This window comes from Arabidopsis thaliana, chromosome 2 (genome assembly GCF_000001735.4).
Source record: "Arabidopsis thaliana chromosome 2, partial sequence".
Lineage (NCBI taxonomy): Eukaryota > Viridiplantae > Streptophyta > Magnoliopsida > Brassicales > Brassicaceae > Arabidopsis > Arabidopsis thaliana.
Genome location: NC_003071.7, coordinates 1,380,317 through 1,398,735, shown reverse-complemented (window position 1 = coordinate 1,398,735; position 18,419 = coordinate 1,380,317). Strand labels below are relative to the sequence as shown.

Below are 18,419 nucleotides of genomic sequence, written 5' to 3'. Positions count from 1 at the left end.
GACCATCTTATTTATTTCTCTAAATATCATTAGTGTATAATATTCATTGGATGATTGATAGAATTTCCTAATATTCATCAAGTGTATTATTTGCGTGTTCTTTAATGTCTCGTTAAAAACCTTGTCATAGAAAAATCATGTGGGATAAAAACTATCATAAGGAAAAAGGGTACATCCACGCATATCATTCAATCTCCCCCTCGGAAACATCTTCTTCAGGAGATGATTTTCAATCAAATACAATATCTCGTTGGAATTAATAACCATAATCTTAATGATCAAAATTATATGGTTTTCATATAGACTTATAAATATCATTATCTAGTGATATTTTATCATAGATTATTGTCATCGAATTACTTATGATAACTCTGTAGGAGTTTTAATGATTTTCAAAACAAATATTAGTTTGATCAATAGATTTTGACAAACTCAACATAAATATACATTTATATGATTATATGTCATGTTACATATTTTTTTTTTTTTTTTTTTTTTATTCGATCGAGTAGAGTTCTAGAGAACATAATTCTCATATAATTAATCCTTCAGAAATTATATCTTTCAAGAATTTCATATAAATGTCATATCCAGTGTTCCGTCTCTTATTGCCAGACTTTAGATACTTAAAAAATATTACATCCACCACAAGAGAATATATCTCTTCATAATACATTTCTTATCTTTGTGAAAATCTCATGAATTTCACTATTCTTTCACATAAAGACTCATTTATTTTCCACTGGTTTTACACATCATGTGCATAGACTACTAGTCCAAATATCTCTATTAGAAATTATAATTATATGTCCATTTCTTCTTTTCCATTTTTTGGCTAATCATTACTTTGTGTACACTTTTCAATAGACTTTCTTTCATGATCCTCCTTTTTGTCTATAATATCAACTGCTCATAGCATGCAAATATATTACGACGTCGATTTGCTTTTGATTCCATTATATTTTGACATGACATAGCTAGCTAGATCTCTTCATTGTCAAGTACTTGAATGTTTCATTTGTCATGTTTATGTCTCTTTTAGAGATCATTCACTCTCTTCAAGAGATCATCAAAATATTTATTTCCTCAATTTGGTCATTTTTAATTTTGTGCTCCTTCACTTTTACGAGAATATTTATATTTGGAACCAAGGTCTATTACGCTTCATGCGATCTTAAGACTCGATAGCAGTTTGAAATTGGTCCTTACAGGACACTCATTATATTCTGGAGCATTCTCAATACTTTCACATCATCATTAAACCAGGATGACCAATCCGGTTAAGCCAAATATACTCTTGAAACTTTTAATTCTTTTGAAACTTCTAGTTCTTTCAAAACTTCTAATTTACTTTTCATTGCTTATCAGTTACTCCCTTAATGAGATCTTATAATCAAAATTACTTCCATGTATTTTAATAATCAATCATATGTTAATAAAACAATAACGAGATAATAATTAAAATTTTAGATTCTAATATAAACGATATTAAATTTAATTTGACTAGCTATGTAAGATCTTATATTCACTTCAGAATATGAGTATTACTTATCATCAATAACTCATATATTTTTTTTAGCCTTTGAAAAACACTCGATTTAAGTTCATAATAGTTCTTAAATTTCTTTCAAATATTGTGTCTACAGGACAACGATACTTGCGTAAAAGTTTAATCTTCTGTTTTACCATCTGCGCATCAGAAATATTCTCTTAACAATGTGAGTTATATTCAAAAAGAGACTTCAAGTCTTGAAGTTTTAGTAATAACTAATTATAATTTATTTTATCTAATAACACATTCATATAAGAATTGCTTTATACAACTTTTAGATCTTTAGTAGTCAAAGATTGAACATAATCTTCTGGATATGTCACTTATTATCCATTCATTACTTCTCCTTCTCGAGATGATGAAACTTCAAGTTCATCCATCTCGTATTAAATTCCACTCTAGAATCATAATGTATTTATATCTCATCATATTAACTTTGAGATTTGGAGAACTATACCGCATCGATGATTTTAATTTTGTATTCCCATAGAAAACAATGTATATGCTCTTCTAGAGTCTTTTAATAAGATTTTATACTACTTGATATACTAGATTATTTCATCGTTAGAATTTTTTTTTATTTTTTTTTTATATTTATTTTCTCAACTTCTGGTGATAATTTAAGCTCTTGAAAAAACTTTGACCATCAAAAATATGATATCTTCTTAAGATACATTAAACTAGTCATTCATGAAAATTTCTATAAGTGATTATACCTTTAAATTAAGTTATTTATCAATCAATTTATTTCATAAAATAATCAAGTATTATATACTAATACAATTTTAATGCAATATTGTAAAACCAATCAGAATAAAACTATTTTGTGCAAAATCTGGATTTTACATATATCTTGACAAAACTTTTATTTAGGGTAATATGAATTCGTGCAAGATTTGGGTAAAATAATTTCGTGCAAAATTAGGGCAAAACCATGAACAATTTTTTTTTTTTTTTTTTTTTTTAGATACCACAAAGATTTAGAGAAAAGAATCTTATAAAAAGAAAAATTATCTTGCAACGTTTTTAGTAAAAATAATAATAACACAATCAAATATATGCAAATCTTATAAAAAGATTTAGATAATAATAACACAAAGATTTAGATATATGGAATCTTATAAAAAGAAAAATTATATTGCAACGTTTTTAGTAAAAATAATAATAACACAATCAAATATATGGAAATCAAATATTTAATATGGAAAAGTCAATATCTAAAGTTGATAAGATATGTATAACGTTTTAATCAAAGGAGTTAAATAAGGGATATCATATCAATCATAAATGGATTTTAGACAATATAATATTTATAAAATGATATTGAAAATAGATGCAACTATTCAAAACTGGAATGCTAAAACATTAATACATGTTTGCATCACCCACCACCGGGCTATGAATAGTTACAAAATTAGTTATATAATTATAAAATTGGTAATTTATATATTCAATATTGTAATAGTAAATCACAAAAATTAACAATTAACAAGCATGATTCTCTTCTTTAACGATTTTCTTTGTAGAATCATTGAATCATACGATAGTAATTATAGAAACAAATGATAAGCATGATTCTCTTCTTTATTGAATCATTGAAAACATGCTTTTACCGATCTATACTATAATCATCGATCGGCTCATATTGTTTTGTTTCAATAATAGAAAATAAGTACTATGAACCATGAGTCGATAAGTAAACATGGTTCTTAAAAAAAAAGTAAGAATCTCTATATCTACCTTTTAGAGCGTGCTGATAACGTGTTATAAACAGAGAAAGAGGTAGAGGAAATGAGTGTGTTATTCCATTGAGATAAAGGGTTCTTTATATAGGAGTACAAGGAAAGGGTAAAACCCTAGAAACATCTAGATGATGGGCTTAGATGATGGGCCTTATAATGGGCATCCATCTTTATTCATAACAAAACATTCTTTTTTCTTTCTTGGACAAAATTTGATATTCCAACTAAAACCAAAATCTTATCAAACCAACCACAGATCGGTTATCATTCTAGTGGTCTTTTTTTGCGGTCTTAGATTTATTATTTATTAGAAAGTTATCCACGCATCGCGTGGATTATATATTCGGTTTTAGTTTTGAATATATAATAACATTTATATTAAATTTTATCTATAATTGTTAATATATCGTTCAAAAATAATTTAAAATATTAATTTTGATGTTTACAAATTATGATGTGTTTAAAAAGACCTTAATTAAAAGATTTTAATGCACTATTTTGTTTTTGTGAAAACGGTATATTTTACTATTAAAAAAAAAGAAACTTAAATGAAATAAAATTCCCAAATTTTATCTTCAATTATTTAGAATTTTAACTTCAAATAATGAAAAAGTAGGTCCATAATATGTATGTTATATAAATATTATAAGTTGTTACATCTTGAAACCAGAGTTTATTATATAAGTAATTTTAAGATTATTTTTAAATTTGTTTTATTTATTTTTGTGATATCGATATGTGTCAATCAAATGAACTAATAATAACAAACACAAATGTCATTTTATAAAAATTGTATATATAAAGATCATGAGCGTATAAATTATTTATTTGTAATGTGATGGCAACAATTATAGCTATATTTTGTGTAACATTTAGAAGAAAAAAAACTTAAGAATGTTCAAAATATATTAACCCAAATGGTTCAAAACATATATGTCCATTTATGTAAAATATTACGTGAAATAAATGTTGCCATAACTGTCAAAATATGAAAGTAAAAGATGACATGTGTCGCCAAAAAATAGCACCGTATTGTTTACAGAATAATTGCGAAGAATGTCATTTCAACACTATCCCTTATCAATTATGCCTCGTCCTCTTTGCTATTTTCATTTATACCTTTTAATGACCATTTTATCCTATTTGGAAAATGTTATAAGTTAACAAAATGAAATATTGATTTTTCCTCTTATTTAAGATGACTTTCAATAGAAAACCCTCTAATTTGACTAAACATCTCAGAATGTCTGCTAAATATACTGAAAGATGTCACCCTATTTTCAAATGATCAACAATACTTTATGTAAATGGAAGATAAATTAAAATAAATAAAATATTCTCTTTAAGAACTTAAGAGCATGTCCATTGGTTAGTTTCTTTAAATGAATCCTTAACATTTTATAATACTAACTTTTGATAATTTTTTAGTTTAGGATTGTTGATGAATCCTTAGAGTTTTTAATGTCCAATGGTAGAATCTTTAAATGAGTTTCTTAAAAATTTTAAAAATATTTTTGATATAATTATAATTTGATATAACTGTTATGAATATTAGATGGATGCCCATTATAAGGCCCATCTTCTAGATCCTTCTAGAATAGAATATTCTAGAATTATCCTGTAGATGCTTTGTGAAACCCTAACCTTATACTCCTTTATAAAGGACCTCTCATTCATTGGAATAATACACACAAATCTTCCTCTTCTTCTTCTTTTCTAACACGTTATCAGCACGAGCTGCCTAAGCTAATAGATACTAAAAAAAAATTTCTGATAAAAAACCATATTTATTATCGACTCATGATTCATAATATCAATCTCATATCATTTTTCGATTTAAAACCATGATGGCTTGAATCCGATTCATACGTTAATCGGTTGATGATGGCTTGAGTTTCTTCTTTATTATTTCTATGCCGCCGTGTGCTTCGTCAATAATTTAATACACCCATACGTTTGCCGTTCAAATCAGTTTTTGATAAATCGTATATTATTTATTATTATTTTCATCACGTCCTGATTTTGATAAATTGTACACCACATGTTTAATCGTTATATATCATGGTCGTCATCTCGTTTATCTTGTTGTTATGATAAGTAAATATTTTTCATTTTTATTAAATATGCTATCTTAAAGAAAAGTCAAACATGAATATACGGTTCATTTCATTTGCCATCACATGTCTAATATTATATGAAAATTAATTTAATAATCTGATCAAGTTACACGATCGATGATGACTTATGCTCATTTGATAAATTTATTGCTTCATATTTTTTTATATTATTTTATTGACTGGTTTAGTTGGTACAATTGTTTGATTTGGTTTGATAAATTGAAATCACAATCTGTTATTTATTGATAATATAAATATGACATCGTTATTCATTTATTTTTATATACAATTATTGTAAAAATATATATATATATATATATATATATATATATATTAATTGTATCATTTATGAAATTTAATTAAATTTCTTAATATTTCAGTGAATCATGTCAAAACTCATGAGCCTTGAATTTGGAGCTCTTGATATCACAGGAGATAACTGCTTGGCATGGGCACTAGATGCTGAAATTCATCTAGATTCAAAGGATCTCCTTGATACTATTAAAGATGGTAATCAAACTCCAAGCAGAGAAAAATCAAAAGCTATGATTTTTCTGCGACACCATTTCCATGAGGATCTCAAGAATGAGTACCTCAGTGTGAAAGATCCACATATCCTTTGGAACGATCTAAAGGATAGGTATGATCATCAAAAGACAGTGATCTTACCTAAGGCCCGATATGATTGGACTCATCTGAGACTCCAGGACTATAAGTCTGTAAGTGAGTACAACTCAGCCTTGTTCAAAATAACATCCAAATTGGAGTTATGTGGAGAGAAAATCACGGATGCATATAAGTTGGAGAAAACATTCTCTACTTTTCATGCTAATAACATTGTCCTGCAAACACAATACCGTGAAAAGGGATTCGTGAAGTATTCCCAACTTATTTCTTGTCTCCTTGTAGCTGAAAAAAAATAATGAGTTGCTTTTGAAAAATCATGGACTACGCCCATCAGGTTCTGCTCCATTCCCTGAAGCGAATGTGACATCCTATGGTCAAGAAAGTGGTTACAACCGTGGCCGTGGCCGTGGTTATGGTCGTGATCGTGGTCGCGGTCGTGGTCGTGGGCGTGGATACACTGGAGGACGAGGCAGTGGAGTTCACTTTAAAAACTCAAACTCTCACAAGAAGTGGGAAAACAAAGATGGTAACAAACAAGTGAAAACACCATATGCGAATATCTGTTACCGTTGTGGAGCGAAAGATCACTGGTCTCGTACGTGACGTACACCAAAGCATCTTGTTGAGCTCTATCAACAATCAGTCAAAGGCAAGGGGAAGGATGTTGAAACAAATTTGGTGTATGAAGACGGAGTTGATGATTTTGACTTTGATGATTTCACTCACTTGGACATTGACGATTTTCTTCCTGAAAAAGAGACAAAGTGATCAAACTACAACTATTTGAAGAACTATGTTTTATTTCTTTATTTATTTTTTTTTTGCTTTCAATTATTTGATTTTTATTTATTTGGCTTTCAGTTATTTTATTTTACGAATTATTATTAAAGTTGATTTATTTTAATTATTGGATTCATTATCTTATTTATGATATTAATTTATTTTATTTATTTGAAGAAACAATGAATGGTGGTGATATTTGCTTGGCAGACAGTGCAACTAGTCATACTATTTTAAAAAATAAGAGATATTTCTCTTCTTTGACAATGAAAGAAGCAAGTGTAACTACCGTAACAGGTAGTGCAAAGATAATTGAAGGCTCTGGAAGAGCAAATATTTCAATGCCTATGGGAACACAATTAGAAATTGTGGATGCTTTATACTCTCCTAAATCTCAAAGGAACTTATTAAGTTTTAAAGACATCCGCAGAAATGGATATCATATTGAGACTATGAGCGAAGGTAATATCGAATACCTTCAAATCACAAGTAATATCCAAAGCTCTAAAAATATTCTCGAAAAACTACCTGCTTTCTCCACTGGTTTATATTATACTACAATTAATACAATTGAAGTAAATGCTACAGTAAACCAGAAGTCTACAGAAAACATTAAAGTTTGGCATGACCGGTTAGGCCATCCTGGTACAATAATGATGCGAAAGATAATCACTAATTCATGTGGACATTCATTAAAGAACCAGCAGATTCGTCCTAATGATTTCTCATGTGTTGCTTGTTCACAAGGCAAGTTAATTATACGGCCTTCACCAAAAAGTGTGATCAAATCACATATACCGGCTGCGAATGCTCCAATAAGAATAAATATCCCAGAAGGATAAAATCAAACTGCAAATGAGTCTAAGGCACGTTTAAAGCGTGGTAGACCTATTGGTTCCAAAGATAAAAATCCTCGAAAAAGAAAAGGGGCAGAAATTGGCATAGATAAAACAGAGGAAATAATTACAAATGAAGAATCTCCAGAAGAGACCTTAGACATGACACAGAAAGAAATTCAGGTACCTGACAATGAAGAGATCTCAATTAGTTATGTCATGTCTGGATTAAAATGGAACCGAAAGCAAATCGACGTCGATGATATTTTTGCATGCAATGTAGCAGTTGATGTTATGGATGAGGATCATGAACCAACATCTATTGAAGAGTGTACACAAAGAAGTGATTGGCCAAAATGGAATGAAGCAATAGATGCAGAATTAAAATCTCTGGCAAAGAGAGAAGTGTTTGGATCAGTAGTCCGTATACCCAAAGGTGTAAAACCAGTAGGACATAAATGGGTCTTTGTACGAAAGAAGAATGCAAATGGTGAAATTGTGAGGCATAAAGCACGTTTAGTCGCACAAGGATTCTCACAAAGACCAGGAATTGACTATGAAGATACATACTCTCCTGTGGTGGATGCAACTACATTCAGATTCCTTATTAGTCTGGCAGTAAAAGAAGGGCTTGATTTACGTTTGATGGATGTAGTAACAGCCTATTTATACGGTCCACTGGAAAATGACATTTATATGAAAGTCCCAGAAGGATTTAAAATGCCTGAAGCAGTAAAAACAAATTCTCGAGAACAATACTGCATAAAATTAAATCGATCACTTTATGGATTAAAACAATCAGGGCGTATGTGGTATAATCGTCTTAGTGAGTACTTGATAAAAGAAGGCTATAAAAATGACCCTATTAGTCCATGCATCTTTATAAAAAGATTTGAGAAAGGATTTGTTATAATGCAGTTTATGTTGATGATTTAAATATTATGGGAACTCCTGCAGAGATTTCCTTCACAGTAGAATATTTAAAGAAAGAATTCGAGATGAAAGATCTTGGAAAAACAAAATTTTGTTTGGGACTACAAATCGAACACCTAAAGAATGGAATTCTGGTGCATCAAGAGACATATACAGAAATGTTCTCAAAAGATTCTATATGGATGGAGCACACCCCTTGAGTAGCCCAATGGTTGTAAGATCACTTGATGTGGATAAAGATCCATTCCGCCCTCGGGAAAGCAATGAAGAAGTTCTTAGTCCTGAAGTACCATACTTAAGTGCAATAGGAGCACTGATGTATCTTGCTAGTCATACAAGACCCGATATATCATTTGCGGTGAATTTATTAGCAAGGTTTAGCTCATGTCCAACTCGAAGACATTGGAATGGAATTAAACATATACTTCGTTACCTCCAAGGTACGAAAGACATGGGTCTGTTTTTTCCTAACCAATCCAAGGAAGATTTAATTGGTTTTGCAGATGCAGGATACTTATCTGATCCCCATAATGGTAGATCGCAAACAGGATATGTCTTCACATGCGGGGGTACAGCTATTTCTTGGCGCTCTATGAAGCAAACTATTGCAGCCACATCTTCCAATCATGCAGAGATTTTAGCAATTCATGAAGCTAGCCGCGAGTGTGTATGGCTAAGATCCGTAGTTCACCATATACAAGAAGATTGTGGTATGTATGCAGGGAAAAAGACTCCAACAATTATGTATGAAGACAATGCAGCATGCATCGCACAACTCAAAGACGGATACATCAAAGGCGATAGAACAAAGCACATCCTACCAAAATTCTTCTACACACACGATCTACAAAAGAGCGGCGATGTACGAGTTCTACAGATCCGTTCGAATGATAATCTGGCTGACTTATTCACCAAGGCGCTACCTATTGCTACTTTCAAGAAGTTAGTCTATCGTATCGGATTACGCCGTCTCAAAGATCTCGACGAATATACTCATAAGGGCGAGTAATTGTATGTTGCACTCTTTTTCCCTTAACCATGGTTTTTCCCATTGGGTTTTCCTGGTAAAGTTTTTAATGAGGCAACATTTCAAATACTTTACGAGTTATGATACTATAATGGTCATCAGGGGGAGTGTTATGAATATTAGATGGATGCCCATTATAAGGCCCATCTTCTAGATCCTTCTAGAATAGAATATTCTGGAATTATCCTGTAGATGCTTTGTGAAACCCTAACCTTGTACTCCTATATAAAGGACCTCTCATTCATTGTAATAATACACACAAATCTTCCTCTTCTTCTTCTTTTCTAACAATAACTTAATAATTCTTACAAATAAAAATTATCAAAGCTTCAGTAGCCAAAGCTTTTTTGCTCATGAATCTTTGCTAAAACAGTTTAAAATGCTTTCTCGACATTGGTGGCTTCAAGAGCAGATGTTTCCAAGAAAGAGAGACTTTCTGTCTTAGCTAGAATCTGACCATCTTCCTCAGCTACTGATCTCAAGTGGTTTAGATCAGCTTTGTTCCCAGCCATCATGATCACAATGTTGGAATCCGCATGGTCTCTTAGTTCACGTAGCCACCTTAAGACATTATCAAAAGTCTGTCTTTTGGTGATGTCATAGACAAGAAGTGCTTCCACCGTTGAAGTCGTTCTTTCATTAAGCTTCTTCCATCTTCCTCTTCATGGTTGCTGCTGCTGCAACTGCCTTCACTACTACCACACGGCTTTCTTAAACCCAAAGAAGAAGATATGATGCTGTGTGGGTACAACACTGTGCTTGAAAACATATGTGTACTAACTTTACTATTTCGTGCCAAGTCCTGCATTTGAAGTGACACTATTATCGTCAAGCAAAACATCATAAAACATCAATTCAAAGTGTCGTCCTCTTAGGTACACATTGAACTACAATGGTTATATTTCGCCAAAAGTAATATGGAACTCATGCACAAGAACAAGTGAGAGCAAAAAAAAATCAGAGAAAGACAGTCTCGAGTTCTCGATTCCATCACACATTCTTATAAGGAAGCTTCAAAGGAATGTACACTACAATGGTGAGCTTAAGGCATCATTTCCACATAGAAAATCTTAAAGCAATGTTACATTGATCACATTATCAAAGAACTCAAATACAGTGAGACATCACTAAAACTTTTCATTCTTTCAAGAATACATTAACTAACAAGAAAAATAAAACTAATTAAGAGGGTTTCAGAACACTTTAACATGTGACCGTCTCAGAACCAAATCATCATCCCCACCCAAATCATTCAAAATCTCTTTATCAACAATCTCATCAAACTCACCTTTCTCCATTACCTTAGGCACGTGATCTTTAAGTGAAGACATAGGAGCCTCATCTGGTCCATTAAACACAGAACAAAATTTAGCTTAACGAAATCGAAGAAAAAGAGTAGCGAGTTTGATGATAAAATGTAGGAGAAATATACATGTGATTCAACATCGTCATATCTTTCCCTCAGACCTTACATAGCTCTCTTCCACATCCTCATCATCAAACCGTAGCAACTAAAACGAAATTGTATACTTAAGATTCATTCCGGAACAAAATTTCAGAGTCAAACTTGAACACATAGTAGAACAAGTCTTAGATCAAAACAGACTTGTAATCGAGTGAAATTTCAAGCATATAACCACATCTATTAACCATAAATTGCTGATTAGATGACTCGAAACCGTAATGCGATCACATCAAATAATCCTCACATGAATACAGAGAGATACTTACCATGAGAAAGAGATTGGAGCAAAGAGACTGTCTCCCAATTTTATGACCGATACACCATAGTTTCTTATCAAATCGATTCAAATCGCCTGATTTCGTCGTCAGAGTAACCAAAGAAAAGAGATAGGAGAAATGGAAAGAGAAACACGCGGAGCATGATTTTTTTTTGTTTTGCCTAAATTTTCACCCTCAGAAGCGGCCACGTCTGAGTTTCTAAACACTTCTAAAAAACCTAAAATTAGGATCGATCCTAATAATTTTGTTGAGTTTTTCTTTAATTTTGGGCTTTTATTCCTTAAGATTTCAGATAAGAAACCCATTAGAAACACTGATGGACATGGTCTAAGACAACAAAAAGAAATTGATAGTATATATCTATATAATGCATGATAAAATGAAGAGTTTAGAGTTAATATATTATATTATTGAGTTGTTTATTTAAATTTGATTTGTATATAATGTAAAGAATTTAAGAGCAAATAAAATTTTTGTCACCGTTAAGTTTTTTTACAGGATTTTCCTTTAAAAGGTATGTTAAAATAATTAATACCTAGAATGTATAATAATATATTTTATACATGATTTTGAATTATACAAATTAGATTTGTTTTCATTATGGTTATTTGCTTTCAATAGTTTAAGATTATTGTTAGAATTTCTTAATTTTTATTAAATATTTCTATGAATCCATTGCACATGAGTTTCAATATAGGTGAACTAGGAACATATATTCTTATTTTTAATTATAATAAATGAACTGCCAACAATTTGTTATTATTAAAACTCCAAACAGATGAGCCATTGAAATAAAATTCCATATGTTTTTGTTTAATTATTTAGCATAAATATAGTTTGATTTATTTCTAACTTCAAATTATAGAAAAAGTAGGAAAATTATGTCTCTAAGTTACCTATAATAAGCTTTTACCTTAAGTTTTTTTATATAAGTAATTTAAGAATATGTAACAAGTGTTATTATTAAAACTCCAAACAAATAAGCCAATGAAATAAAGTTCCCAAATTTTTTGTTTAATTATTTAGCATTTTTAACTTCAAATAATGAAAAGTAGGGTCCAAAATACAGCTTCTCTGTTTATATATACAAATTTATACATTTTTATTCTTACAACTTATTTAGTGTACATTTCCATATGAATATATGAATAAAAATATGTATATTTCTGTATATATGTACATTAAATATGTTGTACGAATTTTAATGTGCGAAGCAAATAGTGAAAAATTACTTATTTTTCAAATTGTAAATAGTAAAGTGATTACTTTTCAAATTATGTTTGGAAAAGTGACTACTTTGCAAAACTCACTCATAAAGATATGGTATTATTATTTAAAATTTTGAAACAACATACAAAGATATCAAATGAACTCATGTCTTCTTTCAACATTTTGCTGTATATTCTAACAGCAAATTATTAACTCATAGGTTTAGTATATAAAAATCGAAACAAATAAAAAACATTAGTTATGCTTATCTCATCCAGTTACGTACATGTCCCGACGGTTTATTACGATCTCTTCTAAACCAAATTCCATCAGGCTTAGCAGTCCATGAGCGATACTGATTACATCGTTCAGTTGCAGCTGCTCTGTATACTTGAAGATTAAAATGAAACTCCATTTTATCCCCATGGTTCAACATACATGTCCACACTGTCCTTTCTCTTCTGTTGGAAACATCCGAAAACACAATGGTAAAATTTTGATTGACTTTTAAATATTGGACACCTTTATCTTGCTCGTTAATACTACCACGACAATGATGCTTGAGAAGTTTACCGGGAGCGAGTTGGTTATGAATTTCTACAACATTTGGTGTGTTGCAAGCTTCATTGAACGAAAAATGAATGGCAATAACTAACGTAAAAATTATGAGGTGATTCATTTTTCTTAGATCTAAGATAACTGTTTTGAGTAATGAGGCCATGAGTTTGAGATATTTATAATTATTTTGTGTAGAAAATATTATAATAATTATCAAATAATCTATTTGTGGCCTTAGCTAAATTTAAACACAAACGTGAAGCAATTAAACTTTTGACCAAAAGAGAGTTTCTTGTCGAAAAGTATGGTTGACCAATAACATTGAACCAAAGAAATTAAGTTTTCTAAATTATAGCTCGGCCCTGAAATTAACAAAAATCTAAGGTTATAGATGAAATTTACTTGCCTATTCATTTACTACAAATTTAATAATTAATTTCAAATTTTACCTATTTATTTTTTGGTTTATTGGAAAATAATTTTTATTCGAACAATTATAGTGTTTCGATCAATAAATTTCTTTTCAAGTAGCTCAAATATTCTCATTTTTATTTGAGTAATATTTCCAAAAATTTGGTATACCACTTGGTTTAATTGGTTCACGTTTGTGTTCAAATATAGTGAAGGTTCTAAGGCCATAATTAAATAAATACTTCAATAGACATACACAAAAAAAAGTAAAACCACAAAAAAGAGACATATAAAATCAATATCATAATGCAAAATATCAACATGTTTTATTTATTTATCAACACATCAAGAGGGTTTATAGTCCATAGATCAACTGTAATATATAGAAAATGAATGGTTACTTAGATCAATCAGCCCATTAACATATAAAAAGTTTGATTACCTAGATCAGTCACACAGAGTTTATAGATATGGGATTATTAACAATATTCTTTGTCTTAATTATTTTTAATGCATGATATATGATTGATCACATAGTCTTTGATCTTAAGTTAAAGTGTTAAATTATACTCATCAAAATTGTTGCTAGGACATAGATAAGCAAGTGTCTTTATCACAATAATAGTTGGTGATAAATCACTCTCTGAAATCTGAATATATCAAACTTGATTTTTAATGTGTGTTTAATCTCCTGATTTAAAACGAAAGCATAGAATATTAGGTGATTGTTTATATCTCATCCACAGTGAACTATCCTTAGATGAAAATTTGTTGAAAAGTTTGACTATCTACATATACATTTTTTCAGCCATTTTAACAAATAAATCTTAGAGTTGGACTTATTTACAACCCACTGCCATTAGCATTAAATCTTTTTTCCAAAATAATTAATTTTACTTTAAATTCTTAATTTAAATTGTTAATTGCATTATCAATCAAATTTAATCCAAACAAACTTCACATCATCCCTTAAAATTAGCATAAACGTATTTGTTAACAATATTTTAAAACAAAGTTTTTTGTTTAAATAAATATTATTCTTACTAAACATTTTTTGTTTAAATAAATAAATCTTGTATTTAAACTTATTTACAATGTCATGCTACCGTATTAATTATTTAGGAATGAAAATATTTAATTAACGATTTAAATCTTCTAAATCCTCGCTTTTAGAGTTATTATGTCATTACCTAAAAGGCAAAAAATATTATTATTTTTAAATATTATTATTTATACATTTAAACTTATAAAAAGTTTAATATATCAAATAATTTAACATCATTATACAATATATAGAGTTTAAAAAAATCTCAAAAAAATTTCCGTCATATTTTGTGATTCGAAATTTTAAAAATGAACATATATTAACCAATTGGCGAAAAATGTGTGGGTTCACCATCCTGCATCGATTAAATATTTAGACAATGATTCATAAACATATCATAAATAAGATCCACATTAATAAAATAAATTTTTTTTTTTTGCAGGACGAGTTTTGCTGGACGGGTTTGGCAGGACGTTACTTAATAACAGTTGTAAACTATAAAATAAAATATTTTTTATAAATAGATAAAATTTGCAAATTTTTATATATACTAACTTTAAAAAATAAATTATCTCCGCGGTGTACCGCGGGTTAAAATCTAGTTTATGTATACAAATAGAGACTAATAAAATAAATTATTTACTCACAAATTAGATGTCGATCATATTATTTCTTAAAATGTCAGGAGCTCTCTTTCTTCTCTCTTACATATCTTTCAGAGAGACAACTTCTTATCTTTAATCGCTGTCCGAATTATATTGTCGGTTTTTGTGCCCAGACGAGATCTGATTTTGCTATCAACACGGCTTTTCCGTTGCCGTGTTCTTGCCGTTAACACGAAGTAGTTGTTGGATTTTCCATAGAGAGGTGGAGGACGTCAAACAAGAGACCTACAGATCTTCAAAGGAGAAGAGAAACCACCAGATCTGCAAACAACAAGACACATCGGAAGGAAACGAAGAGGACAAACGAAAGACTTTATACGTGAGGCGAAACCAGTTTGGATTCTGCGGGAGAGGAGCGGAGCAACAAAGAGAAGACAAAATTCGACGCCGGGGAGACATAGCTACACCGGCGCCAGAAGACGGTGAATCTTTTGGAGTCTCGTGTATGTCGCATGGCAGAGTTTTTACTCTTTTTTTAGTACTAGAATAAACATTTAACGTTAATCATTACATCTAAGTTCATAAGCTACTATTAAAAGTGACAAGCCGTGCATTGGATTTTATTCTCTTATTGAGTCTAATTATTTTTGTGTATCTTCATGGTGTTGTTTTGCTATTACTGGTGAAAAACAGATGATCTACCAACGATTTCGTTACGACGTGGTTTCTCACTGAAAAACCGTATCTCCGATGGCGAAAGATGACGATGGGAATCTTTCTTTTGCTCACCTTACACGTGTCTTTTGGTGATCTTTCTTGATCCAATCTTCTTCTATAAACGATGCATTATTGGGCTCTTCTTGGGCATGCGTTTGTTCGTAGTTTATTTATCCGTGTTCGGCTGTACTTGGCCTTGTAACAAATGGTTTATTGAACAAAGTCCACCATTGAGAAAAAAAAAATCATATTATTTCTTTAAGCTTAGTGGATTGGTATGGAGAACAAATATATACAATATCACAAGTGATACTCCAAAATCTCCTAAATTTTAAAGCAAATCATCAATGGTAGCAAATTATTTCTTTCTATAACGTTGACATTTTTCAACAAAATACTCCTCCAATAAAAGTTTTTTTTATTTGTAAAAGTCTTTCTCTGATTTGCTTTCTGATTCTTTCTTGCTCTTTTTCTAATGTATATATTTATTTTATATAAACTCTTTTTTTACGACATGATTTTTTTTTATTCTTTTACATTTAAAAACTAATATTCCTTCTGTTTCATAATATAAGTTGTTTTCAAATTTCTATTCAAATTATATAATACATTTTTTTTTACCTTTTAGTTATTTTCTTTTTTTTAATACATTAGGAGTTAGTCCGCGCGGCTTATTTCTATATACATGTGTCCATTATTTTGATTTGAAAATGTATATTACATATTAAAAATTGTATGAACCCTTTTTAAATAAGAATTGGGTTATTATCTTGCGATACCATTATACCATCGATGTCTATTGTCTTGTTGTCGATATGTCACATCAAAAGTATAGTGTATTTCTTCACACAAGCAATGTATATATGTTCAAATGTGTCTGCTTTTACATAAACAAATCTAAATCAATTACATATTCATGCACAAAATAATTTATTTTATGTTTAGTGGTGGATCACACCCATCATAACTAAGACTGATGGGGAACTAAACAGAAGGTAAAATTCGTTGTTCTTGTTTTGCTATTGTGTTGAAGTTGACTTAAGCATCTCAATGTATGGTTGTTTTAAGTCTTCCTCAATCACCGGTTCTATGACTACAATTCTATGACTATACATATATCTTTGCTTGCATACGTCAACTTTACTAAAATTAAAATGAAAAATGAAAAATATAAGAAGGTTCTATAGATATCAACGTGTTTGATTCAATAAAGAGAATGGTAAACAATTTTAGATATATTCACAAAGTCAGAAGTTTTAGCCACAATCTGGAAACTGAAGCACCAATGAAGATAAGGCAATCAATTATTTGAATCATAGTCATTCTGGATTTTATAGAGGAAATGATGAGACGTTTCAACTTACAATTTAAGTGGAGAAAGAAAACATTTATGGAGGAGAAATAACGCAAATGCGTGAAAAACTAATGCATCAAAAATTTTGGATGACTGATGTGGCAAGATTTAAGAGAAACTCTTATTTGCTGAAGTGGATACTTTGACAGGTCTCAAAGAGTTATTTTTATTAGTAGTAGATTATAGAGTAATATTAGTAGATAACCAAATAAAACATACAAATTAAGAAACTAGCAGAGAGAAAGTTTTTTGTTACAAAATAACCATGGATCCACATTGTCTGAAGAAAGGAAATAACAAAGCTACCCTTCATTTGTTGTAAGATGAACAGTAAACGAAACACATCCGTGTAATTTTTCAAAATAGTATGTAACATTAAAATTTCACATGTTATATTTAGTTTAAAAACATGCTATTTCAAAAAACGTTATGAATTTTTAAGAAAAAACATTATTATGAAATTCTTTTACATGAACAGAATCTTTAAAAAAAAAATTATATGTGATTTTAATAAAAACCATGTATTACTAAAAAATAAGAATATATTTTTAAAGAAATCACGTGTGATCTTAATAAAAAATGTGTATTACTACAAAATATCATGATAAAAAGAGATATTAAACTGAATAGAATGTTTTTTCCAAAAAATACCATGTGCTTTTTATAAATATTATGTAATAAGAGAAAATAACAAAATAAAAAGAGGATATTATGTTATCGTATGTATTTCGGAAAAATAACATGTTACAAAGGACATTTACGTAATTACACGTGTTCTCCAACATGTTTTCGACAAGATACTGTGACTCAAGGTTAGTTTGTACATTCTTTTCAAATCTATAGTCATTTATTATAAATACTCTAGATTATTTCTGTTTAATAAAATAAATTAGTGATAGAGGATATATGTTATATACGTTTTATAAACTATTCAGCTTTTTTTTTTGCGTCAACAAGTATATTAGATTGACTCAAGCAAATCAATGTTGAGTAAGATTGTTTACATAAGTGATAATATGTGGTTCGGTACGAACTTTCGTGCTATGTAATCTATCTTGACATTCTGTTTCAAAAAATCAAAGAAAAAAAATCAAACTATTCTTTGTCACTAAATCGCCCCCAAATATGTAAAACAAATTTCCCATTCTTGTCAGAAAGATATC

At 29.8% G+C, this 18,419-nt stretch overlaps 1 protein-coding gene, 1 non-coding gene and 4 pseudogenes across 7 annotated transcripts; 3 read left to right on the top strand and 3 right to left on the bottom strand.

Annotated features, from left to right (window-relative positions):
* Positions 1-5,797: 5,797 nt before the first annotated feature.
* AT2G04135 lies at positions 5,798-6,806 on the top strand (annotated as a pseudogene; the record flags this gene model as incomplete). The annotated part of the gene is made up of 3 exons: positions 5,798-6,269; positions 6,373-6,633; positions 6,682-6,806.
* Positions 6,807-7,759: 953 nt separating this feature from the next.
* On the top strand, positions 7,760-9,578 carry AT2G04130 (annotated as a pseudogene; the record flags this gene model as incomplete). The annotated part of the gene is made up of 1 exon: positions 7,760-9,578.
* A 210-nt stretch (positions 9,579-9,788) lies between these two features.
* Positions 9,789-10,542, bottom strand: AT2G04120 (annotated as a pseudogene). Its single transcript has one exon.
* Positions 10,543-10,941: 399 nt separating this feature from the next.
* AT2G00380 lies at positions 10,942-11,441 on the bottom strand. Its single transcript, NR_143608.1, has 3 exons — positions 11,346-11,441; positions 11,047-11,125; positions 10,942-10,956 (listed from the first exon to the last, which is right to left on the bottom strand). It is a non-coding gene; the product is annotated as an uncharacterized misc_RNA (transcript).
* A 1,223-nt stretch (positions 11,442-12,664) lies between these two features.
* AT2G04115 (Plant self-incompatibility protein S1 family) lies at positions 12,665-13,298 on the bottom strand. Its single transcript, NM_001202580.2, has one exon. It carries the CDS (start codon positions 13,285-13,287, stop codon positions 12,832-12,834), a length of 456 nt encoding a protein of 151 aa, NP_001189509.1. The 5' UTR covers positions 13,288-13,298; the 3' UTR covers positions 12,665-12,831.
* Positions 13,299-15,248: 1,950 nt separating this feature from the next.
* On the top strand, positions 15,249-16,144 carry AT2G04110 (annotated as a pseudogene). 2 transcript variants are annotated; one of them is made up of 2 exons: positions 15,249-15,667; positions 15,879-16,144. The 2 variants fall into 2 exon arrangements; another variant differs by having other exon boundaries at positions 15,249-16,144.
* Positions 16,145-18,419: the final 2,275 nt, after the last annotated feature.